Source organism: Bos taurus, chromosome 16 (assembly GCF_002263795.3).
Source record: "Bos taurus isolate L1 Dominette 01449 registration number 42190680 breed Hereford chromosome 16, ARS-UCD2.0, whole genome shotgun sequence".
Classification (NCBI taxonomy): domain Eukaryota; kingdom Metazoa; phylum Chordata; class Mammalia; order Artiodactyla; family Bovidae; genus Bos; species Bos taurus.
This window is the reverse complement of record NC_037343.1, coordinates 27,037,972-27,064,777: the sequence shown is the minus strand read 5'-3', so window position 1 is coordinate 27,064,777 and position 26,806 is coordinate 27,037,972. Positions and strand designations below refer to the sequence as shown.

General features: G+C 47.1%; 1 protein-coding gene across 2 annotated transcripts in view; it reads left to right on the top strand.

The window, feature by feature from the left end:
* Positions 1-18,581: 18,581 nt before the first annotated feature.
* CAPN8 (calpain 8) overlaps positions 18,582-26,806 on the top strand; it is a 68,436-nt gene continuing 60,211 nt past the window's right edge. For both annotated transcript variants that reach the window (NM_001435084.1, NM_001081619.2), the window contains exon 1: positions 18,582-18,871. In NM_001435084.1, the coding sequence (NP_001422013.1) occupies positions 18,635-18,871 (237 nt within the window). In that variant the 5' untranslated portion in view covers positions 18,582-18,634. The remainder of the gene's footprint in view (positions 18,872-26,806) is intronic.

Below are 26,806 nucleotides of genomic sequence, written 5' to 3'. Positions count from 1 at the left end.
GCACAGGGTCTGACTCAGAGAGTGGAGGTTCTTCAGCATCTAATGGCAAGGATGAGACTCACCAAGGCCACCGGCTTGGAGGTGGAGAAGAGGGCAGGACCGTCTCCTCCCATCTCATCACCAGATGAGAGGCCGAGGCTAGAGAAGGGCTGTGGCAGCCGTAGGGGAGGGCTGGAGCTGGCACGGAGGCCCTGCTTCTCAGAGTGGGGTCTGGTCCTGCTACCCGCCTCCACCCCCACTCAGGCTGTGCCCAGACTCCCCTTGGAACCTGCAGTGGGGCCCAGTCACCCCCGCTCTGACCCAGTTTATGCCGGAGAGGCCTCAGCTTCCTGACTCATACTCAGAAGGGAGTGGCCTGGAGGAATTCTTTTCTAGAGACTGATCAGAAATGCAAGCCATGTCAAGACATAAGTGCTCTCTCATGTATATTCTATGTTGTGGACTTGAATATAAATCAGAACCCACGATAATGAATAATTAGAGCTGTTACCTTAGCACTTTTTGTGTGACTTGTTACAGCGTTTATAACTGGGTGTGACAAATATTTATGGGTCTGACCCCCGCCTGGCCTGTAAGTCCCTGAAATGGAGGACTGGGTCTTTCTCATTCACTTTGTGACCTTGGCACGGTGCCTGGCGCCTGATGGGTCCCTGGTAGAGGTCTGTTGACTGAAGGACCATAGACACAAAGCTTCCCCAAGGCAAAGCTTGCTGTTTTCTTCAATGTCTGTGTTGCCTGTATGCGCTTCCCTGTTGGCTCAGCGGTAAGGAATCCTCCTGCAACGAAGAAGTTGCAGGAGATACAGGTTTGATCTGTAGGTTGGGAAGATCCCCTGGAGGAGGGCATGGCAACCCACTCCAATATTCTTGCCTGGAGAATCCCATGGACAGAGGAGCCTGGTGGACAACAGTCCATGGGGTTGCGAAGAATCGGACACTACTGAAGCAACTTAGCATGCACGCATGTCACTTATATAGGGTAGAAGGAGATGCTACTTAGGGCCTTGTGTCCTGCTAAAGGGATCCCTGAATTCAGAGTTTTTTCTCTGAACTGAGTTTCAGTCAGTTCAGTTGCTCAGTTGTGTCCTACTCTTTGCGACCCCATGGACTGCAGCAGGCCAGGCATCCCTGTGCATCACCAACTCCTGGAGCTTGCTTAAACTCATTTCCATCAAGTTGGTGATGCCATCTAACCATCTTATCTTCTGTCGTCCCCTACTCCTCCTGCCTTCAATCTTTCCCAGCATCAGGTCTTTTCTAATGAGTCAGTGCTTTGCATCAGGTGGTCAAAGTATTGGAGCTTCAGCTTTAGCATCAGTCCTTCCAATGAATATTCAGGACTGATTTCCTTTAAGATGGACTGGTTTGATTCTCAGAGTTTTTAGGAGCCCAGATTTAACATCCATGATGATTATTTCTCATGTCCCTGTTTTTCGTGGGGGTGGGGTGCACCATCCCTCTTTAGAGGAGAACCAGAAGGTTTCTTCCCCAGGGCGGGGCCTGTGACGTCTCCTCTAGGAGAAAGGTGAGAATGTTCTTGATCAATTACCTTCAAGTGTCTCCTACTGCCTCCCTCCTCCTCCCATGCTCTGTGGCTGGACTGGTCCAGAGTTACATCCTTCCTTCAGGTATGGATGCTAATGCTGGTATGTGTGTGTGGCGGAAGAGCCTTTAGAGAGTCTGCTTGGGACCAGACTGGCCATCACACAGCCCAGTCTCTCTACCCCATTTCCACCCACTGGGGGCATGTAGGGCCAGTTACAAACCAGAGACCCAGGGCACTCTCTCTTGATCTCTTGCAGGGGCGGGGGGTGGGGGGTGGGGTGGTGGTGGGTAGGGTGGAGGGGAGTGGGAGTGTGGAGGCGGGCAGAGGGCCCAGAGGTGAGCCTGGGGGGTGGGGAGGGGCTGGCTCTTCTGCAGGCCCTCAAAGGAATGGAAAGTGAAGTCTCTCAGTCGTGTCTGATTCTTTTCGACCACATGGACTGTAGCCTACCAGGCGCCTCCATCCATGGGATTTCCCAGGCAAGAATACTGGAGTGGGTTGCCATTTTCTTCTCCAGGGGATCTTTCTGATCCAGGGATTCAAACTCTGGTCTCCCGCATTGCGGGTAGACGTTTTCCAGCTGAGCCACCAGGGACGCTGGTCCTCGAGGGAGTCATAAAAGGATTAAGGAGATGAGTGTGAAGGTCAGGCTGGGTCGGGGAGGGATCAGGGTCAGGGTGGAGGGGGCCCCTGAGCCCCATGGCAGGAAATGCCAGAGACACTGAAGGCTCCTTCCAGAAGCAGAATCTGGTCCGATTGCAGACTCCACCCCCCTCCTACCCCTCCTCTCAGTCCCTAGAGCCTGCTTGACCTCAGAGGCAGGCCCAGAGGGAAAAGTACTTGGCTTTTTCAAAGACAATGGTTTCTCCTCATTCCCAGTGGAACAGCTTGCTCCCTTATTTCTTCCCAGGTGGCTGACAGGTTCTTGGAGAGAAAATACCCCTCTCCACCCTTTTGTGAAGCTAGGATGATTTCTTTGAGTCTGAGAATTTTAACTATTGCCATGATGACCCGAATAACAAAATACAAGCCCCTCCAGTACTCTTGCCTGGAAAATCCCATGGACGGAGGGGCCTGGTAGGCTGCAGTCCATGAGGTCACTAAGAGTCGGACACGACTGAGAGACTTCACTTTCAATTTTCACTTTCATGCATTGGAGAAGGAAATGGCAACCCACTCCAGTGTTCTTGCCTGGAGAATCCCAGGGACGGGGGAGCCTGGTGGGCTGCCGTCTATGGGGTCGCACAGAGTTGGACACGACTGAAGCGACTTAGCAGCAGCAGCAGCAGCAGTAGAGTCTTTACCGTAATAACCCTATCCACCGTCCACCGGGGTGGGTGACTTCACACTCAGCCAGAAGACGAGGCGAAACGGCGCCGCTGAAGGCCTCTTTGGTGTTGTGCTGGCGCCACCACGTGGCAGAACGCAGTATTGTCATTTCAAAACCACAAAACCCCCAATATAGCTGCGGAAAAGGAAATCTCTACCTCAAAGTCCTTTGATACTTTTCGGTATCAATGAGTAAAACTGGTAAAGCGTTTTGCCACGGATCTCAGGAATTTAAGTGCAGAGTCCAAAACACTCTGGAGTTTGATACTGAGTTATTTTGTTCATTTATCTATCCATCCATCTCTATCTAATGGGTCATCTACCTACTATCATCAATCAACCAAGCATCTATCGATCCATCCATCTATCCATGCATATATGTATCACTATTCTGTCAAGGTGTAATGTGCCAGGTAAAACAATGAGCACTGAGGCCTCAACCATGAACAAGACACAGAGGATGTAGACAAGTAACTAGGAAATTACAGTTCACCACCACAAACTACCCCATCCAGGACCATGAAGCGCTTTTAGTCGTTATATCCTTTTAGAGTTCTTTAAACTAGAACAGTTCTTCAGTCTTTTTTGTCTTTCATGACTTCAACATTTTTGACGAATACAGGCTAGTTTCAATGTCCTTGAGTTTGGGTTTGTCTGATGTTTCTTCATGATCTGAGCTGTGCCTTTTGGCAATAATGTCATAGAAATGATGCTCTATCCTTTTTAGGACTTTACATCCTGGAGGCATATGATACTGATTTGTCCCATTACTGGAGATGTTGATTTTGGTTACTGAGGGAAGGTGGTGTCTGCCAGCTTCTCCACTGTAAAGTTAGTTTGTCCTCTGTAATCAATCAATCATTTGATAGGAAATATTTTGAAACTGTATTAATGTCCTGTGCCTAATCAAACTTTTGTCCGCTAGCTATAGCATTCATTGATATGTCTTGCCTGAAACAACCATTACTATGAGTATTACAAAACAGTGGTTTCTTGTCTTATTATTTCTTCTGTCTTCCTTGGCTGGCATTCTGCTGTTATGAAGAACTTCCCCTTCTCCTCCAATAAAGACACACAAATTCTTATTTTACTCAGTGGATTCTAATCCATTACTATCATTATTTATTTCTATCCTCAAGTCATCCAGTTGGAGTTCAAGTTGGTTGCTATGTCCTTTTAACATATCCCCACCATGCTTTATTGATTATGCCAAAGCCTTTGACTGTGTGGATCACAATAAACTGTGGAAAATTCTGAAAGAGATGGGAATACCAGACCACCTGACCTGCTGAGAAACCTGTATACAGGTCAGGAAGCTACAGTTAGAACTGGACATGGAACAACAGACTGATTCCAAATACGAAAAGGAGTACATCAAGGCTGTATATTGTCACCCTGCTTATTTAACATATGCAGAGTACATCATGAGAAACGCTGGGTTGGAGGAAGCACAAGCTGGAATCAAGATTGCTGGGAGAAATATCAATAACCTCAGATATGCAGATGATACCACCCTTATGGCAGAAAGTGAAGAAGAACTAAAGAGCCTCTTGATGAAAGTGAAAGAAGAGAGTGAAAAAGTTGGCTTAAAGCTCAACATTCAGAAAACTAAGATCATGGCATCTGGTCCCATCACTTCATGGGAAATAGATGGAGAAACAATGGAAACAGTGTCAGACTTTATTTTTCTGGGCTCCAAAATCACTGTAGATGGTGATTGCAGTCATGAAATTAAAAGACGCTTGCTCCTTGGAAGGAAAGTTGTGACCAACCTAGACAGCATATTAAAAAGCAGAGACATTACTTTGCCAACAAAAGTCTGTCTAATCAAGGCTATAGTTTTTCCAGTGGTCATGTATGGATGTGAGAGTTGGACTATAAAGAAAGCTGAGTGCAGAAGAATTGATGCTTTTGAACTGTGGTGTTGGAGAAGACTCTTGAGAGTCCCTTGGACTGCAAGGAGATCCAACCAGTCCATCCTAAAGGAGATTAGTCCTGGGTGTTCCTTGGAAGGACTGATGTTGAAGCCCAAACTCCAATACTTTGGCCATCTGATGCGGAGAGCTGATTCATTTGGAAAGACCCTGATCCTGGGAAAGGTTGAGGGCAGGAGGAGAAGGGGACGACAGAGGATGAGATGGCTGGATGGCATCACTGACTCGGTGGACATGAGTCTGAGTGAACTCCGGGAGTTGGTGATGGACAGGGAGGCCTGGTGTGCTGCGGTTCATGGGGTCGCAAAGAGTCAGACACGACTGAGTGGCTGAACTGAGCTGAATTGAACCACTCTTTGAGCACTTTCTTACTTTTTGGCACATAACTAGAGTCCAGATTCCTCTTGAATGTTTTCTGCCCTAGCTCCATTACTTCATGGAGTCTTTGTACCTTTTAGTGGAGAATGGTGTTTGGAAAGATCTAGGTGCTTATTGCTATTGAAGCAGCGATGCTCTGTGACCCTCATGGCAGACATATCTTGTCCTCGCTATAGAGGACACTGTCCTGTCGCCAGCTAACAGGTCCACGCAAGGATTTTTAAAAAAATTCTTTAGGGAAATGAACTTTTGTTTGAGTCGTTATTCACCACTGAATAGAGCCCAGACTCTATAAGTTTACATGCTAATACATAGATTTTTGTCTGGTACTGAGGCAAATTATTTCTTTCAGGTAAAAAACAAAACAAAAAACCAAAAAAATCAGAAACTAAATCCTCAAATCCCTAAGGTTATAGTTTCCTTGCCCTGTATGACATTAACCAGCTTTGTATCTAACCCACATATCCTATTTTATCATTCTTTATTCAGTATCTGCAATATTTAATCTCTCAAATTCTCTTTGAACCACCTTTTACCACCTTGCTGGTTTTCTTTTCAACAGGAAAATAAATTAGTTTAAAAATTGGGTAAATAAATGCATCTTCACTTTTATGTTTATGAAAGTGAATAAATGAAATAACATTTTAACTTATAAAAAATTATACCTTGCCTCATGAGTTCATACTGATCTTCAATTTCCAAACAAATGCCATGTGGTTTGTTTTAAAGTTCCCTCTCTCCTTATTTGTAATTCCCTTCACCAACAGTGAAGAACGCCAGCAATGAGAACATCATTCTTAATGTATTTCTTCATTTACTTAATCCAAGAATACTCTGAAAGTAGTTTTAAATTGCTAACTCATTCTACTGTGAAAAAAGTCAAAACTACCAATCAGTATTCAATATTTGTTTACAATTCTTTTTGTCTTTACTGAGGATATATGGTCAAAATGCTGTAGATAAATCTGTTGGATTAGTTTTCCTTCTGCCTGACAGATTCTTTCTGAGTCTGAAATCTGTTTATAAAAGGCCTGGAACGGCACCCATAGCTAAGAGTGTTGTTAACTGTGAAAGTTCCTTTCATACGAAAATGGATCCTCACTTTTTACACAAAGCAGGCATGTAAGTAGAAATATCAAATGCACACTGAACAGGATGTAAAAAAAAAAGTTGTGTTGTGATCATATCCTTGGAGTTGTGCACTTAATTTACCAGTGAATAGCATGTTTACTAGCCTTTTGCTGATATCCTAACTACACATTAGAGTTCTTTGTGCCCCATGGAAAATGACAGCATTGACACATTTTAATTAACTCTCGATATTTTTCTCTATTTAAAACTCTGATCAGAGTTGATATCCCTCCAGAGAATCCCAGACAATAAAAAGCAGCTCTAATTCTCCAGAGTTCGGCAATTCAAAGCCAGTTTTAAACAAGAGGTTGAATGATGTTCCTGACTGTTCACTCTTATATGTGGTATTAGCTTACGTCTGGTGGTAAGGGGATTTTTTTATGACTCATATAAATAATATCTTAATTTTTAGTTTTTAAAAGCTGGGCTGTATGTTTTGTTCACATTAGTGTTGGGAACAACAGTCTAACAAAGCCTGCTGCTGCTGTTGCTAAGTCGCTTCAGTCTAACTGGCTACAAAATTTGGAGTTTATTGTTAACCCTGACCTGACCCATTTCATCACCCTTTCTCACTTTGGTGGTGGCGGTGGTTTAGTCGCTAAGTCGTGCCTGACTCTTGAGACCCCATGGACTGTGGCTGCCAGGATCCTCTGTCCATGGGATTCTCCAGGCAAGAGTACTGGAGTGGGTTGCGATTTCCTTCTCCCTTTCTCACTTTAATGATATTCCATTCTCCAGGTACACAGTGCCCCTAAGCTCTCTTCTTACACATTTTTAGATGTTTAATAAAAATGAAAGAGTAGGGAAGGGGGCAGGCACAACCTTTAAAAGAATGACAGCTAGCTACAACCCTCTTGAGGGGTGAAACAGGAAGAGTGGTACTACACACTCTCTGTTACACCAAGCACTTGGTTTCAAATGAATCTACAAGGCAGGTTGAAATGAAACAGGGATCTAGGGGGCAGCAAAGACCACCAGCCGCTGGAGTCACAACACCTTGGCTCTGACACCTTTAAAAATTCCTTGCCACTGACGGTTGTTGCTTGCAGCTCTAATTTCTGCTAGCTATCATCTCAGCTGATCTGAGAATAACATCCCACCCCAATCAAGCCTCAGCTGATTGTAGCTTCCCATCAACATCTTACCTGCAGCCTCAAAAAAGACTCAGAACAGAACCACCCAGCTAAGTTATGCCCAACTTCCTTACTCACAGAAATGGTAAGGTAATAAGTAGTTGTTCTAGGCCAACAACTGGGGTAAATTGCTAGCAGAAATAGATAACTAATACACAGGCTGATTTGTCTCACACTCTATTGATAATCCAGAAAAGGCGATGGCGCCCCACTCCAGTACTCTTGCCTGGAAAATCCCATGGACGGAGGGGCCTGGTAGGCTGCAGTCCATGGGGTCGCTGAGGGTTGGACACAACTGAGTGACTTCACTTTCACTTTTCACTTTCATGCATTGGAGAAGGAAATGGCAACCCACTCCAGTGTTCTTGCCTGGAGAATCCCAGGGACGGGGGAGCCTGGTGGGCTGCCGTCTCTGGGGTCGCACAGAGTTGGACACGACTGAAGCGACTTAGCAGCAGCAGCAGCTATTGATAATCACTGACTCCACTGGGCTCTTAATACTGCCTGGCAACCATACTATTATGTTTCCATCCTTCCCTCCTCCCATTCCCGTTCATAACTGCTCTCTTTCAGATCTCCAACACCTCCACCTCATTCTTAGTTTCACCTAAATGTCCTAATTCCTACTTCCATGAGTAAAAATTAAAGCAATCAGAAGAGAACTTTCTGGGTCCCACGGTCATACCTGCGCTCATACCTGTTCTGCCTTCGCTCCTGTGACTAAGGACGGGCTGTCTATGCTCCTAGCTGTGCCCAACCTTTCCCCTTGGGTTTTAGATCGGATCCTGCCTTGCCCATTCAAAGACATCCCTCGTGAAATTCTGCCCCCCCCACCATCTGTTTCTGGAAGGAACGAGCATTGATCTGTGTCTAATTGCTACTTATAGTTGAAGTAAAATGAGAACTGAGAAGTAAGCATTGGTTTTAGCAACATCATGGTCATGAGGTTCTTCACCCAATGGTTTATCCTGAAAATCTGACTGGAAGAGAGACTGGAGGTGAGCATTGGACACAGTGAGTGCATACACTTCTTTGATGACATTTTGTTGTAAAAAGGGGAAAATGAATCAGAAATATGGATTCAAGAAAAGTTAGAAACAAGAGAAATTAAAGGAAGGCTGTATGCTGAAGGAAATGACCTCGTAAGGAAAGAGAAAACTGACGATGCTACATCCATGGTTACCTGGCAGCGGGGACGGAGGGCAAGGGAGTGTGTGGCCTAGTGATACTCCGAAAGAACCACCTCAAATCACTAAGCTCTGGCAATTACCCGCGGCACTCTGTGGCAGCTTCCATGATAAACTAGATAACGCATGCACAGTTCCAGCCTTCCATGGCCTTGTTTTCTGCGATAGACTGGGCCAGGACAGTTCTCACCTTTCCCCCCAGCCTTTTCTTTTCTAGGAAGTCGTTTCCTTTTGGAGGAAATCACATTGCCCCTGTTACTCAAAACGTGAATCCTGAACTGTCAGAGCTCTAGGGCGGGGGTGGGAGAGGGTCTCCACAAGGCCACTGTTCATCGGTACCCTGGCAGTTTCCCCCCGGCCACTCCAGGACACGCAGAGGGGGGAACCTTGGCGATTCATCTCTCCAGCTGCCCAACCCCACGGGCACTACCTGGCTTAGACTGTCATCCACTCTTGCCTGGTTTAGAGCAACTGCATCTTTTTTAAAAAAAAAATTTTATTTATCAATATTTATTTATTTTTGGATGCACTGGGTCTCTGTTGCTGTGTATGGACTTTCTCTAGTTGTGGCCAGTGGGGGCTACCCTTCCTTGCGGCGTGCGGGCTTCTCATTGTGGTGGGTTCTCTCGTTGTGGAGCGTGGGCTCTAGGTGCTTGGGCTTTGGTAATTGTGGCTCACCGGCTTAGTTGCTCTGTGGCATGTGGAATCTTCCCAGATCAGGGATCAAACCAGTGTCACCTGTATTAGCAGGAAGGTTCTTAACCTCTGTACTACCAGGGAAGTTGCTGCTGCTGCTGCTGCTGCTAAGTCGCTTCAGTCGTGTCTGACTCTGTGCGACCCCATAGACGGCAGCCCACCAGGCTCCCCCGTCCCTGGGATTCTCCAGGCAAGAACACTGGAGTGGGTTGCCATTTCCTTCTCCAATGCATGAAAGTGAAAAGTGAAAGTGAAGTCGCTCAGTCATGTCAGACTCTTAGCGACCCCATGGACTGCAGCCTACCAGGCTCCTCCATCCGTGGGATTTTCCAGGCAAGAGTACTGGAGTGGGGTGCCATTGCCTTCTCCAGGGAAGTTGCTAATTGCTTTTAACTAGAGAAAAATTCCACGTCTGAAGTACCTACTTGCCCTGTCATCTTGTCCATCACCTCATCCCTCACTCCAACCGCTCTGGAGCATTAATCATGCATGCTAAGTTGCTTCAGTTGTGTCTGACTCTTTGCGACCCCATGGACTGTAGCCCATCAGTTTCCTCTGTCCATGGGATTCTCCCGGCAAGAAGACTGGAGTGGGTTGCCATTTCCTCCTGCAGGGGATCTTCCCGACCCTGGGATCGAACCCGCATCTCTTACGTCTCCTGCATTGGCAGGTGGGTTCTTTACCACTAGTGCCACGTGGGAGCATTAATAGTCCTTGCCTTTATTCTCAATGCTCCTCTGGGCTCAAATGCGGTTTTCTTGTTTCCCTTTTTCAAATCCTAATCATCCTTTAAGTCCCTTAAAGCTTCAGGATCCAGCTGGAATGCCATCTTCTCCATGAAGCCTTCCTTACCATCTGTCCCCTCGGAATTGGCCACTCCTTCCTTTGAGTGGCCTGCCCCGTCTCTCCTGTAGCATCCAAGTTCTTCATGGGCAGGGGTGCTGTTTGCTTGTCCTTTGATCCTGCTACTTGGTGTCTGCTCACGCACAGCAAAGTGTTGGTGTGGAGAAGGCTTGTGGGTTGAAGGACTGAACGGTCAATAGCCTTTTTTGTCTCAGGTTTCCTGCCTTGTGGCCTATTGCCCAGACCAGGGCTTCCTACTAGTAGGCAGGGTAGGTCCTGTGCTGTGGAGAGAGCGTAGAATTTAAAATCAGAAGGCTTCGGGTCATGTTTATCACGTGAATGACTTTGGGTTAACCTGACAATACAATCTACCCATAGACTTGCTGCTGCTGCTGCATCGCTTCAGTCGTGTCTGACTCTGTGCGACCCCATAGATGGCAGCCCACCAGGCTCCCCTGTCCCTGGGATTCTCCAGGCAAGAACACTGGAGTGGGTTGCCATTTCCTCCTCCAATGCATGAAAATGAAAAGTGAAAGTGAAGTCGCTCAGTCATGTCCGACTCTTAGCAACCCCATGGACTGCAGCCTACCAGGCTCCTCTGCCCATGGGATGTGCCAGGCAAGAGTACTGGAGTGGGGTGCCATTGCCTTCTCCCCATAGACTTGCTATGAGTCTCAAATTGGTCATGGGCTTGAAAGTGCTACCTCTATTCAGATATAACTTTTTAGAGCATTAGTCATACTGGGTCTGCAAGATATAGGTTGGCCACTGGGGGGCAGTCTCAGCTGGTCTCTCAGCTTGGCTTGACTGGGTCCACCCCTTCCTGCCAGCGATGAGGGCCTGGGATGGTATGTGAACCCACATACCTGGCCTGCCCAGACTTCTGTATTCTCGGGGCTGTTTTAGGGTTCAGTCTTTCAGCTCTGGCACTCTTTGGTATGATGGGATTCTTGCTGTCCTGGGGCAGACCAGAAACCCATCTTTTTCCTTAGAGAGCACAAATGAATGCATAGATCACATCAAACCATCTTCTTTGTAATATTATTTTCTTCTATTTTAAAAACTTAACTGTGAAATAATTCACATATTAGACAACTCGTTATTTTAAAGTATACAATTCTGTGGCTTCCGTTACAGTCACTATGCTTTGTAACCATCACTGCTCCCTAATTCGAGAAAATTTCCATCACCCTAAAAAGAAACCGCATACCTGTTTGTAGTCAGTCCCAGTTTCCCTCTCTGCTCAGTTCCTGGGAACCAATAATCTACTCTGTTTCTGTGGACTTGGCTAGTCTGGTTATTGCATATAGCTAGAATCATAGCTTTTTTGTGACGGCTGTAGTCTCACTGGGTCTGCGGGATCTCGGTTGGCCGCTGGGGGGCAGTCTCCACTGGTTTCCCAGCTCGGCTTGCCGGTCCGCCCCTTCTTTCACTTAGCATAGTATTTTCAAGGCTCAGCCACGTTGTAGTGTGTGTCCGTTTTTTCGTTCCTTTTTATGGCTGAATGATATTCAGTTGCATGGCGATACTACATTTTGTCTATTCATCCATTGATAGACACTGGACTGTTTCCACTTTTTGGCTATTGCAAATAACGTGTTCTGAGCATCGGAGTACACGTTTTCCTGTGGACTTGAGTTTTCAATTGTCTTTCAATTCCCTGGAGTGGAATGTTCCCAGGAATTACCCTGTCACTCTGTGTTTAGCATTTTGAGGAACTGCCAGACTGGTTTCCAAAGTGCCTGTACATTTTCCATTCCCACCAGGGGCGTATGGGAACTCTGTAATCCTCTTGACGTTAGATTCACCCCCTGCTTGCCTTAGAAATCTGAAATGGGAAGGCCCAGGAGAGAGACGGAAGATCGGGTTCTGCATGACAACAAGCTTTGCAAACTTCGTCTGAAAAGCTCACTTGGGCTTTGGGGTGATTTGTCTTCCTTGCTGAGGGTACAAGGCAGCCTGTCCTTCTGGCTGAGAGGAGCCACTGGGTAAAACAGTGCTCTGTCTGAACCGCATTGACCAGTGCTGTTTGCCAAGAAGGGTTCTTACTAGTCGGCGCCGCCTGATGTGTTTCTGCAGGCCCTCGTCAGCCTCTGTCATGGAACTTGGGCTTCCTGGGTGGAACTGGCAGCAGCTCTTGCTGGGGTGTCTGGGGTGTGAGGCTGGGGAGATGTCTGTCCAGGTTGACAGGGCCAGCGGGCACCTGGCTGGGTAACGGGGAGACGCTGGCTGTCAGCTCAGGTGGGGCTGGTGAGCAGAGATGCCGCCTGACTTGGGAAATGAGGGCTCTGTTCACAGCGGTGCAGACCTGTCTGCCTAAAATGAAGATGGGTTTGTTCGTGCAGCGTCTGGAGGTGATTTAGGCAGGTGGGGTGGGAAGGAGATTGCTAACCCCAAAGGAGCCACTTATGGATAAAAGAAGTTACCAGCTGCACTCACTCTGCCATTAGATGGTGGGGGGGGGGGGGGGCTTGTTTATTTCAGTCCAGATGGAGGGAGGGCTTGTCTATTTCAGTCCATCTAAGGGGAGTGTTTCAGGGAGGCTTGGAGAGAAACAGAGGCAGGGAAAATGATCCCACGAGCTATCTGCCTGAAGGTACTGGGTCCACTATACCTGGTGTGTATCTCTCCAACCACTGGGCATCTTATAGCCATGGGTGTTCATTCATTCAGCAAATATTTATTCAGTCTCTACTACGCTCCAGGAGCTTTCCAGGATCCAGTGACACAGTGATGAGCAAAGCAAACACAGAGAGTTGTCCTTGTGGAGATCAGAGTCTGCTGGGGTGGAGAGGCATTCATCAAATTCACCCTGCCTGGTTGCCAGACAGGGTACCGCTGGCTGCTGCGAGAGCCTACAGAAGGTGGATGTCTCTGTGTAGGGGGTCCAGGAAGTCTTCCCTGGGGCACTGGGCATCTGAAGGCTGAGTAGGGGTGGGGGTGAGGAGAGGGTATTTCCGGGGGAGGGCATAGCAGGTGCAAAGCCTTCAGTGGGACAGAGCATGGCATTCCAGGACCAGAAAGAGGTCAGGAAGTGGAAAGCAGAGAGGGAGGGGGGTTTGGGACAGGGGGCAGAGAGGGAGCAAGGGACCAGTCTGCTGAGTGGTGGGCAGACTTATTCTCTTGAATGATGGGCAGCTGTTGAGGGGGCTTTAGGTTTGGAAGAGACATGGTTGGATTTGTATTTGAAATGACTGCTCTGAGTAGAGTAAGATTGGCCATGGACGTCAGTCACAAGCTTCAGATAATTAGGCAGTAAATTAAAAAATGGGGCTTCCCTGATAGATCAGTTAGTAAAGAATCTGACTGCAATGCAGGAGACCCTGGTTTGATTCCTGGGTCAGGAAGATCCCCTGGAGAAGGTATAGGCTACCCACTCCAGTATTCTGGCCTGGAGAATTCCATGGACTGTGTAGCCCATGGGATCATGAAGAGTCGGACATGACTGAGCGACTTCCACTTTCACTTTCAGATTCAAAAGTTAAAAATAAGTATTTCCTTGCCTTTCGCACAGAGTTGCTAGATTGCCCCTGGAATCCTATGTGCTTGAGAGGATTCTGTGTTGACTGAGTGGAGGAATTATGGTTCTGATTTTAAAGGACGATGGGGCCACCCAAGTGAGACCAGGAGCAACGTTAGTGAAATGAAAGTCGCTCAGTCGAGTCCGATTCTTTGCGACCCTAGAGGCTATACAGTCCATGGAATTCTCCAGGCCAGAATACTGGAGTGGGTAGCTTTTCCCTTCTCCAGGGGATCTTCCCAACCCAGGGATCTAACCCAGGTCTCCTGCATTGCAGGCAGATTGTTTACCAGCTGAGCCACAAGGGAAAAGCTAATCTTAAAATTCGGATGAGCTTACTATTGGGGCAGATGGTGAATCAAGGTGCTGTTGAGGAAATGCAGGTGGGACCCCCAGAGAGATGAGGGCCTAGCCAAGACATTGATGCTAGCTTGAGCCTCTAAGGGTCATTTTTTGGCCTTGAATTTCTGGTGAAACCTGAAACCATGTCTTATGCTGGATGCCTGGGGAGCAGACACTTCTTTCTCTTTGCCCAGACCCTGGTGAACTGCTCTATATGCGGTGGCTGGCTTAGAAGGTGGGAACCCGGAGCACTCAGAGTTCAGCTGGTTCAGAGCTTCTCAGAGTGTGGACCGTGGACCCCTGCATTTGGCATCATCTCTAATCCCAAAGAAAGGCAATGCCAAAGAATGCTCAAACTAGCACAATTGCACTCATCTCACACGCTAGTAAAGTAATGCTCAAAATTCTCCAAGCCAGGCTTCAGCAATATGTGAACTGTGAACTTCCAGATGTTCAAGCTGTTTTTAGAAAAGGCAGAGGAACCAGAGACCAAATTGCCAACATCTGATGGATCATGGAAAAAGGAAGAGAGTTCCAGAAAAACATCTATTTCTGCTTTATTGACTATGCCAAAGCCTTTGACTGTGTGGATCACAAGAAACTGTGGAAAATTCTGAAAGAGATGGGAATACCAGACCACCTGACCTGCCTCTTGAGAAACCTGTGTGCAGGTGGAAGCAACAGTTAGAACTGGACATGGAACAACAGACTGATTCCAAATAGGAAAAGGAGTACATCAAGGCTGTATATTATCACCCTGCTTATTTAACTTATATGCAGAGTACATCATGAGAAACACTGGACTGGAAGAAACACAAGCTGGAATCAAGATTGCCGGGAGAAATATCAGTAACTTCAGATATGCAGATGACACCACCATTATGGCAGAAAGTGAAGAGGAACTAGAAAGCCTCTTGTTGAAAGTGAAAAAAGAGGGTGAAAAAGTTGGCTTAAAGCTCAACATTCAGAAAACTAAGCTCATGGCATCTGGTCCCATCACTTCATGGGAAATAGTTGGGGAAACAGTGGAAACAGTGTCAGACTTTATTTTTTGGGGCTCCAAAATCACTGCAGATGGTGATTGCAGCCATGAAATTAAAAGATGCTTACTCCTTGGAAGGAAAGTTATGACCAACCTAGATAGCATATTGAAAAACAAAGACATTACTTTGCCAACAAAGGTCCGTCTAGTCAAGGCTATGGTTTTTCCAGTGGTCATGTATGCATGTGAGAGTTGGACTGTGAAGAAAGCTGAGTGCCAAAGAATTGGTGCTTTTGAACTGTGGTGTTGGAGAAGACTCTTAAGAGTCCTTTGGACTGCAAGGAGATCCAACCAGTCCATTCTAAAGGAGATCAGTTCTGGGTGTTCTTTGGAAGGACTAATGCTAAAGCTGAAACTCCAATACTTTGGCCACCTCATGCGAAGATTTGACTCATTGGAAAAGACTCTGATCCTGGGAGGGATTGGGGGCAGGAGGAGAAGGGGATGACAGAGCATGAGATGGCTGGATGGCATCACGGACTCGATGGACATGAATTTGGGTAAACTCTGGGAGTTGGTGATGGACAGGGAGGCCTGGTGTGCTGCAATTCATGGGGTAACAAAGAGTTGGACACGACTGAGCGACTGAACTGAACTGAACTGTAATAACAGTATAAAAACTATAGACCCTTGGGTCCTACCCCACACCCACTGAATTAGAACTTTGGAGGGAGTGGGGAGCAAAGGCAGGAGTCAGCATTTTATTTTTTAAAAAACTTAAAAAAAAATTGTATCTATTAGGTTGCACCATCAGGTGGGATCTTAGTTCCCTGACCAGGAATCAAACTTACACCCCCTGCAGTAGAAGGTGGATTTTTGACTCCTGGACTGCCAGGGAAGTCCCAGGAATCAGCATTTTAAGCAAGTGTTTCACAGGAGTCTTGCACACCCTGGATTTGTTTCCTGGGGCTGCTGTAACCAGTTAACAAACTTTGTGGCTTAAAACAGCAGGAATATGTTCTCTCTCAGTTTAGGAGGCCAGAAGTCTAAAATCAGTTCCATGGGGCTGAAACCAAGATGGTGGCAAGGCCACATCGCTTCCAGAGACTCTCGGGGAGGATTCATTTATGGCCTCTGTCTGCTTCTGGTGGCTGCTGGCATTCTTTGGCCTGTGACAGCATCACCCCAGTCTGTCTGCCTCTGTGGGTACCTTCTCCTGTTCTGACTGTTGTTAAATCTCCCTCGACCTCTGTCTCATGAGGATACTTGTAATTACACTTAAGGCTATGATAGTTTCCTCGTTTTAAAATCCTTAACTTAATCACGTCTGCAAAAATCCCTTTTCCACATAAGGTATATACTATTCACAGGTTCCACATAAGGTATATGCTATTCACAGGTTCCAGAGATTAGGACTAGATGTCTTTGGGAGACCATTTTTCAGCTTCCCCCACCCCCAAATTTCAAAAATCACTGATGTTCCCATCTTAGGGTAGACAAGACCTAGAAAATTGGAGCCCTGAGAAAAACGATCAATGCAAGGTCCCAGGGCCTATTTCTCTACCGAGATTAGAACCCACAACTCTTTTTTTTTTAAGATGATACTTCCAATCCAAATTGAGGACTGGCAGAATTTTTATTTAATCTTTTTGATCTTAAGTATGAATTTCCCTTACCCCCTGCCCAGAATTTGAGTTCTAACGGCACCGAATTATAGAATTAGAATATCAAATACTTCTCATTTGCTTTCTCCCATAATATGCACGCAATAATTTCAAAACAATGACGAAAATTTTACTACTAACCGTATGATTAGTGAAAATAGTGTAAGATTTTTTCTTGTGGTTTCAGAAGTTTTTCTTCCAAGATATGTTGTATTAAAGGTTGTAACCAAATAACTTGTGGTTTTTAGCCACTTTGAACTTCTGAATGGTGTGCTACCAATATGTTCATCCCATTTTATTTTATGGATTTTTTTAATGACAATTTTTAGGATTAAATATTTACACCTTCCAAGTCAAACCTATAAAATAAGTCTAGTTTCTATTCGGGACCGCCCCTCCCTATTTCCTTCCTCCCCTGTATGTAACCACTCCTCATATTACGTTTTGTTTCCTGTATTAATTTTCTATTTCTGCCATAACCAATTATGACAAACTTGCTGCTGCTAAGTCACTTCAGTCGTGTCCGACTCTGTGTGACCCTATAGACGGCAGCCCATCAGGCTCGCCTGTCCCTGGGATTCTCCAGGCAAGAACACTGGAGTGGGTTGCCATTTCCTTCTCCAATGCATGAAAGTGAAAAGTGAAAGTGAAGTCGCTCAGTCGTGTCAGACTTTTTGCAACCCCATGGATTGCAGCCTACCAGGCTCCTCCATCCATGGGATTTTCCAGGCAAGAGTACTGGAGCGGGGTGCCACTGCCTTCTCCGATGACAAACTTAGTGGCTTTAAAACAACACAAGTTTGGTTTCTATAGTTACATTGGAGAAGGAAATGGCAACCCACTCCAGTATTCTTTCTTGCCTGGAGAACTCCATGGACAGAGGAGCCTGGCAGGCCACAGTCTATGGGGTCGCAAGAGTCGGACACGCCTGAGTGACTAAGCACAGCACAGTTACATAGGTTAGAAGACTGACGGCCTTCACTGCGCAGAAAGCAGCGTCAGCAGGCTCTGCACCTTTCTTAAGGCTCTGTATGGGAAACCCAGCTCCTTGCTTTTTGCGGCAAGGATGGCTTTTAAAGGCTATCCACAGAACCCACAGCTCTTGATCCTCAGGCCTTCTCTTTCTGGTCCTGGTTCCCAGGAATAATGATGACGGATTATTTACTGAGTGCTTCTTATGTACTCTTCTAAGCAAGTTCTATGTCCTATCTCATCACCCTTCCAAACAACCCTATATAAGGTAGGTCCTACTATTACCTTCTATTTTACAGGGGAGAAAATTGAGGGGATGAGAGGTTAAATGACTTGCTCCAGGTGACAGAGCTAATGACTGGTGGAGATGGGATAGATGCCCAGGAAAAGGCCAAACCCTTCACTCATAGGTGGGGCCCCTTTGCTTGGGGTTACTGATGCTTTCCATGACTCATCCTTCTCTGATATTTCTATCTTTCTAGAAAATATGTAGCCAAACTTTTCTGGCAAGAAGGGTGACCCCTCCAACCCCTTTCCCTTCTGCTGAGAACCAGTTCTTTGGTAAATACTGGCCTTAAGCTACCCAATAGGCCTTCTCATCTCAGCTGATGGTGCCAATGACAGGTAAGCAGGTCTTGCAAAGAGATGGGGCTGGGTGACTGTGATCCTCAAGAATGTCTTAGGCTTATGGTGTGGGAGGGGCCCTGGAAGGTTCCCAGCCTCCAAACTGTCTGCTGAAAGGCAGAAGGGGAGGGCAGGGCAGGTTCACCTGCACCCTGGGTACATATTTGCTCCTGGCCCTGACTCACTGCCCTCTGGAGCAGGGGGGCCAATGGGGCGGGGGCCCTCAGGTGAAATGTTTACCTGCTCCACCCGCCCCTCCCCTGCTTCACGATGCCTTATAGCTTCCCTCCCAGGGGGGCAGGTCTCTGAGAGCACGGAGCAGCCCTGCCCTCTGTCTACCCCACTGAGCCCTCAGCCATGGCAGCCCTGGCGGCCCGAGTAACCCGGCAGCGTGCAGCCACCGAAGGCCTTGGCTCCAGCCAGAAGGCTGTGAGGTACTTGGGCCAGGACTTCGAGACCTTGAGGCAGCAGTGCTTGGACTCGGGGCTCCTATTTAAGGACCCAGAGTTCCCAGCGTGCCCGTCAGCTTTGGGCTACAAGGATCTCGGACCTTGCTCCCCTCGAACTCAAGGCGTTGTCTGGAAGCGGCCCATGGTAAGGAGGTGGGCTTGCTGCTGAGAGTCAGCATTGAGGTCCCTCGCTTCTGGGCAGTAGTTGAGGAAGAAATTATGATTCTTGACCCTGTGTTCCTGGATCCCGTATTTCAGACAACCGCCCCCCTCCGCACCCCCACTTAAAATTTTTTTTTCAGAGACAATAAAGTATAGAGGGAAGAGTATGCATGGGTTTTGGAACCAGACAAGTTAGATTGGAATCCTGGGATCAGAATCATCCCTTACCTCCAGCAATCTCTTCCCTTTCTGTTTTCATCCTATCAGTTTTACAAAACAGTTACCTCTCCTGGAGAAGGAAGTGGCATCCCACTCCAGTATTCTTGCCTGGAAAATCCCATGGGCAGAGGAGCCTGGTGGGCTACAGTCCATGGGGTTGCAAAGAGTTGGACATGACTGAGCACCGCCTCTGAGCATAACTCCTTGGCCTAGCCTCCCTCCAGCCCTTCCATGGCCATTTCCCACCCCTCTCTGGAGCCTATCTGGGTACTTTGAGATGTTCGCAAAATCCAGGTTGGGTTTATAGTCTAATGTCAGGAGTTGAAAGCCATGTTTCATTTCAACAGATGGTTTTTGTTTTTTTTTTTTCTTTTTTTAGGCCTGTTTTGGGCCAGGCGTTGGCTCTGCCCTGTTTGGGAAGGTGGTTGGGGAGAAACTGAGGGATCAACTGTGGTCTCAGCTCTGATGGAGGTTGTGGGAAGGCAGACAACTGAATAAAGGACTGACATCCTGGGCAGAATGAAGGAAATGATAACAGAGACATAAACCATGGGTGCGGGACCCTGGGTGTTAAGACTGAATGATGGAAAGGGAAGAGGACGCATTCAAGTGGGATGAAGGGCCCCAGGGAGCCTGGGGCAGGCGAGATGGGTAAGGTGGGAGGGGAGAAAGCTTCATTTGGTGACCAAAGTCAGATATCGTTAGCCTTTGCCTAGTGTTTCTCCTTTGTTTGAAATTCCATATATATATATATATATACTGTGCTTAGTTGCTCATTCGTGTCCTGCTCTTTGTGACCCCATGGACTTTATAGCCTGCCAAGCTCCTCTGTCCCTGGGGATTCTTCAGGCAAGACTAGTGGAGTGGGTTGCCATGCTCTCCTCCAGGGGATCTTCCCAACCCAGGGATTGAACCCAGCTCTCCTGCACTGCAGGTGGATTCTTTACCATCTGAGCCACCAGGGAAGCCTATGTGTACATATATATATATATATTTGTGTGTGTATATATATATATTTCAGAGAAGGTGATGGCACCCCACTCCAGTACTCTTGCCTGGGAAATCCCATGGACGGAGGAGCCTGGTAGGTTGCAGTCCATGGGGTCGCTAAGAGTCGGACACGACTGAGCGATTTCACTTTAACATTTCATTTTCATGCACTGGAGAAGGAAATGGCAACCCACTCCAGTGTTCTTGCCTGGAGAATCCCAGGGACAGGGGAGCCTGGTGGGCTGCCATCTATGGGGTCGCACAGAGTCGGACACGACTGAAGCGACTTAGCAATATATATATTTGTGTGTATATATATGTGTGTGTGTATATATATATTTGTGTATATATATGTGTGTGTGTGTGTATATATATATATGTATATATATATATTTGTGTGTGCCAGATGGAACCTGGGCCCCCTGCTTTGGGAGCACAGAGTCTTGGCCGCTGGACCACCAGGAAAGCCCCTCCTTCCTGTGAAATTCTTAGAGCCCTCACCTCCTCAACCACGTTCTGCCCTAGACTGTGTCTTCACCTGGCCTCACTATCCACATAAATTTGGTAATTTCAGAATGGAGTGCTGATTTGTGCCTGTCAGCAAAATGCTATAAAATCCAGACGATGAGGTAGTAAGTAGAACCTGATTAATGTGAAACCTAAGTACTCCCATTATTGAGAATTTTCAGATGAGTGAATAAAAGCCTGTCAAAATTTACCCTCTCCATTCCCAGTCATCAGTAAGGATTCTCACACGGCTGGTTTTGGCTAGGTTGTGCTCACACATCACTTGGCATGCTACAGGACCCAGCTTTATCCTCTACGATCTTACAGGTTTTTGAATAGGCTCCTGAGTTGGTAATGACCCTGATTCTGTTATTAGAGATGTGCCTCAGGATCTGGGAAAATCAGCCTGTTCCCAAATGCTTCATTTCCTTCTTCCTTGAGGTCTCTCAGGGGCCCGCAAGAAGGTCGGGGTGTCCAAAAATGAGGTGCATCAATGAGTTCATTTGCCTTTTTCCCTCCCTCCCCTCTCTTCTTCCCTTTCCCACTCCCTCTTTCTTCCATCTTTCCTTCCTTCCTTCTTTTCTTTTTCTTGCTGCTGCCGCCACCGCTAAGTCGCATCAGTCGTGTCCGACTCTGTGCGACCCCGTAGACAGCAGCCCACCAGGCTCCGCCGTCCCTGGGATTCTAGAAGCGGCTTCTCATCTCCCAACTTCCCCATGGCCCTGGGTTGATGCCCAGCCCGGCCTCTGTGGTTTGAGGGATGCTCGATGTGTGCAGGCCCCAGTTTGGACCAATCGATGATTTTCTTCTCTGTCCTTTTTTTTTTTTTCCCTTTCTGTAATTAAGAAGTTTATTGATTCTAAGGAGAAATACAGAGAGAGAGAGAAGTGAGACAGTGTCAGCTGCATGGTACGGACTCATGGAACAGCCAACTCCAGTTAAGAGAAACCTGCTGGGTTGACCTTTGGGAGGTTTGGATAAGGATGAGGGGGCGAGGCCTCAGTGTGGGGCTTCCACTCTGCCTGCCGCTTAGGTGAATGAATTTGGGAATTTTCAGCTCAGCCTTGATTTATTGAGTGCTGGTCACGTACAGATGCTAGCATGGAGCCTTTGTGAAGTTTGGCTAGCCGGGGAGACAGTCAAATAGTGGACCAGTAGCAGAATGGCCAAAAGCTTGGGTTTGGGCAACAGGTGGGTCAGGATTCTGGTTCCCTCTCTGCCATTTATTAGCTGTGTGGCTAAGTTACTGACCTCCCAGGACTCAGTTTCCTTGTCTATAAAATGGGAATAACATGGGACTTCTCTGGCAGTCCAGTGGTTAAGACTCTGTGCTTCCACTGCAAGGGATGTGGGTTCAATCCTTAGTCAGGGAGCTAAGATTCCACATCCCACATGCCATGCAATTTGGCCAAAAAAAAAAAAGAAGAAGAAGAAGAATATGACTTATCTCATTGGGTTATTGGGAAGTTTGAATGAGAGGATGAATTTAGCCCAGTGCCTGGCATGTAATAGATGCTTGATTCTATGAGCTGTCTCTAGCTATTACCGTAAGACAAAATGTCCAAAGAGTGAAATATGAATATGGACACAGTGTACAGGAGTTCAGGGCAGAAACAGTGAAAGTGACTGTGGGATTGGGGCAGGTTAATTACTGCAGACATCTGAAGGTGGGAGGGCATGTTGGTGAAAGAAGAGGGTCATGATCAAGACCGAGAAGGCACGGTGTGGGCAGAGGCACAGGGCCGTGGATGTGCATTCAGAGCTCGTTCAGAGGACGACAGTGGCCTGTAGTCAGAGGAGAGAGAGCACCGTGGGAAGCAGACAGCAAGCCTGGAAACGTCAAATGGGGCCAGACCCTAGAGGGACAGGAGTGCTGGGCTGAGTCCCATGGGCATAATCAATGCTGCTGCTGATGAATGTCACAGCATCATTGGGTTTCCCGGAAGCGCACAGCCAGGGCTCCTGAATTGCCAAACATAGATTATCAGACATGGACTAATATCCTGGGGAGCAGCATTTCCAAGTCATCAAATCACTGAGAGTGTGATTTAAATCACTTCCTACCTTGAATTTATTACTAATACCGGTGGTTCTCTTGTGACTGTTCATCAGAGGCTGATAGGATGCTTGAGTAATTGAGTTTTTGGTGTGTTTTGATTATCAGAGAAATTGTAAACATTATTGCTAAAAAGACATGTTTGTTCTTAAAGAAGAAAATATAGTGTCCCAAGTGTAGGGAGTTGGGAGCCTGCCTCTTTGCAGGGGCTTGCCTCTTTTAAACATCTTTGACTGCCAAGTTACTTTGTATCTCTGATCTGATCTGAGTTCTGATAGAAAGTTAGTAATGGAGAGAAGACTTTGGGAATATTCTTCAGGCATAATGCTGAGATGTGATCTCCTTGCAAGGCTAAGGACATTCTGTGGCCCCTGAGAGATTCATACAACATATAAGTCAGGGAATTTCCTGGTAGTTTTCTCTTGGGGGGTGGTGGTGTATATTTTGAGTTATGCTAGTGAATAACATGTAATCAAATGAGCAGTCCATCACCTCGGAACCCTCTTGGGCTTCCCAGCTGGCTCTAGTGGTAAAGAACCCACCTGCCAATGCAGGAACCATAAGAAAACGTGTATTTGATCCCTGGGTTGGGAAAATTCCCTGCAGGAGGGCATGGCAACCCACTCCAGTATTCTTGCCTGGAAAATCCCATGGTCAGAGGAACCTGGCAGGCTATGATCCATAGAGGTGCAAAGAGTTAGACACGGGTCGCAAAGAGTCGGACACGACTGAGCGACTGAACTGAACTGAACTGAAAGTGACTTAGCGGGCACACACAGGAACCCCTTAGCACCACTCTGGTTATAACGCTTTCTGTTGTCTCTAGCCTTTGCAAACCACTCTGTTTTCCAAGCCAAACTTACATTTTAGCTGAGCTTGGTAGACCTATTAGGTATGAGTCTAGTGCGCTTCTACCATATAGACAGTGTGACATGGGTAATTGAACGTACAGCTCGGGGGAGTGCTTTGGGAGCATCAGCATATTCTATAGTTAGTAACTGAAGCCACAGGTCTGGATGGCATCACCCAGGGAGAAGGTTTCAGGCATGTTATTGCTCTATGAGACGGGGTCATGCCCAGGACTGAGGACCCAGCTCAGGGGCTCCCTGGTCCTGAGGATGAACAGAGCAGAGGAACTCTTGAAGGAGACTTGACAAGGAGTAGAGAGGTGAGAAAGTCAAGACCGAGTGAGGATACAGACGCCAAGAGAGGAGGGTTTCAGAAGGTGGGAACAGGCAAGAGTATCAAGTGTAAAGAGCAGTGAGACGGAGGAGAGCGAAGCTCAACCTGTGAGTGCTGGTGACTCAGGTGAGAGGAGTTTCATGGAGCCCTGGGAGACTGGAGCCCGGCTTCAGGAGACTGACGGATGGACGGGAGATGAGGCGCTGGAGATTCTTTAAAGAAGGTTTTTAAGCAGAGATTCTGCCCAACCTCTGTTCAGCGTGCTCTCAGCCCTCCCCCCCTTTTTTTTTTTAAACAAACAGATTACATTCAACATTTCTTTTTGTCTCTCCATTTCTATTAATTAAAATTTCAAATCTCTCTACCTTCTGCCCACAAAGAGAGGATGTCTGGACTCTGGGATATTCTTGATCACTTGGGATTAGAATTTGCTGCTGCCCACTTTTAGAACCCCTAGTTTGGCTCATGCCACTTCTGTCTGTAAATTGCTGCTAGAGGGACAGTTGGTGATCCAGTGATTAAGACTCCGTGCTCCCAATGCACTGGCCCCAGGTTTAACCCCTGGTCAGGGAACTAGCAATGGCACCCCACTCCAGTACTCTTGCCTGGAAAATCCCATGGATAGAGGAGCCTGGTAGGCTGCAGTCCATGGGGTCGTGAAGAGTCGGACATGACTGAGCGACTTGACTTTCACTTTTCACTTTCATGCATTGGAGAAGGAAATGGCCACCCACTCCAGTGTTCTTGCCTGGAGAATCCCAGGGATGGGGGAGCCTGGTGGGCTGCCGTCTCTGGGGTCGCACAGAGTCGGACACGACTGAAGTGACTTAGCTGCAGCAGGGAACTAGATCCTACATGCTGCAACTAAGACCTGGTGCAGACAAATTAAAAAAACAAAAAGTTGCCACTAGAGGATGAAACAAACAAGCAGAACTATGCTCCATCTTTGGAAGGCTGGCTAAATAACTCACGGTACTTACAATGAAATGATAAAGGTCTATATGTGCTGAGCAAAGACATACAAGATAGAAAATGTACATGTATAAAGTGTTAGTCACTCAGTCGTGTCCAACTCTTTGTGATGCCATGGACTGTAGCCCACCAGGCTGCCCTGTCCATGGAATTCTCCAGGCAAGAATACTGGAGTGGGTAGCCATTCTCTTCTCCAGAGGATCTTCCCAATCCAGGGATTGAATCTGGGTCTCCTGCATTGCAGGTAGAGTCTTTACCATCTGAGCCACCAGGGAAGCCATATATATGTAAATATGCTTTTACATCAAAAGAGTTACTGGAAGGGTATACAAGAAATGTTAACAGCAAGGAATCTAAAGTGAAAGGAGTTTTTTTGTTTTTATAGCATTATTTGCTGTTACATTTTTTTTTTTACCCATGGGCATACACTTCTTAAATAAAAAACAAGTTAATGATTTTTTTTTTTTTTAATATTTGGAAGAAAAAAAAAGTCAGCCCAAAGGCTCTATCTCTGCCCATTTAGGCAGGAGCTTTAATCAAGGGTGTTAGGGCTGCCACTCGGAAGCCTCCGCCCCTCGTGGTCCCAGAACCCCAGAATCCCAGCTCATGGCTGCACACCCACTCTCTCTGTCTGCCTTCAACCCATCATTCTCTTGCTTCTCCTTTCCTTTTCGATCCACCATTTCTTTATCTCTATGGAGTAAGATGGGCTTCCCAGGTGGCGCTAGTGGTAAAGAACCTGCTTGCCAATGCAGGAGACATAAGAGACTCGGGTTCAATCCCTGGGTTGGAAGATCCCCTGGAGGAGGGTATGGCAACCCATTCCAGTATGCTTGCCTGGAGAATCCCATGGACAGAGGAGGCTGGCAGGCTACAGTCCGTGGGGTCACAAATAGTCGGACATGACTGAAGTGACTTAGCACACAGTCACTCATGGAGTAAGATGGAAATATTTCCCATTCTTTGTGGTCAGACAGTCCCTGATGTAGCAAAACCAGGCTGGCTTCCTTTTTGTCCCTTGGGCTTCCACCCTTTCCCCCTAAGAGTGCTCCTGGTGGTGAGGCAGACCCACCTCTCCTTTGGGAACCAGTCTTCACATCTGCTAAGTCATTTCAGTCATGTCCAACTCTTTGCAACACGATGGACTGTAGCCTGCTTGGCTCCTCTGTCCATGGGATTCTCCAGGCAAGAAAACTGCAGTGGGTTGCCATGCCCTCCTCCAGGGGATCTTCCCCCCCAGGGATCAAACCTTTGTCTCTTATGTCTCCTGCACTGCAGGCAGATTCTTACCACTAGCGCCACCCGGGACTAGTACCACTAGCTTGTCCTAGATTCTGCTTTTCTCACGCACAGGCATCATCTCCCATCTAATAAGTCTTTCAGGCATAATCCCTCATGGGCATTTCTCCCTTTTCTCCTTTTGTTTTCTGTGGTCTACACGGCAGTATTAGGCACTAGGCTTTTCCTCTGATTTTTTTAAAGAAAATTTTTATTTATTATTTTTATTTTTTGGCCATGTTGCATGGCTTGCAGGATCTTAGTTCCCCAACCAGGGATCCAACCCAAGCCCCCTACAGTGGAAGCACAGTCTTAACCACTGGCCTGCCAGGGAAGTCCCTTTCCTCTGATTTTTACCATGGATGTCTATCTTGGTTTCCCACGTAGGCTGAAAGCACTCTGAGGCCAAGAACCACGTGTGTTCTTTCCCTCTGTGTCACCATGCTCCCATCTTTCCCCTGCCCGATATGGAGCAACTAGTACCATGTATCGGAGAAGGCAATGGCACCCCACTCCAGTACTCTTGCCTGGAAAATCCCATGGACGGAGGAGCCTGGTGGGCTGCCGTCTATGGGGTCGCACAGAGTCGGACACGACTGAAGCGACTTAGCAGCAGCAGCAGCAGCAGTACCATGTATAGAACAGGCATTGAGTACATCCTTGCTGGGTAAACCAGAAAGAAAGAAGGCCTACAGGATGCCTTCTTGTGCCCTA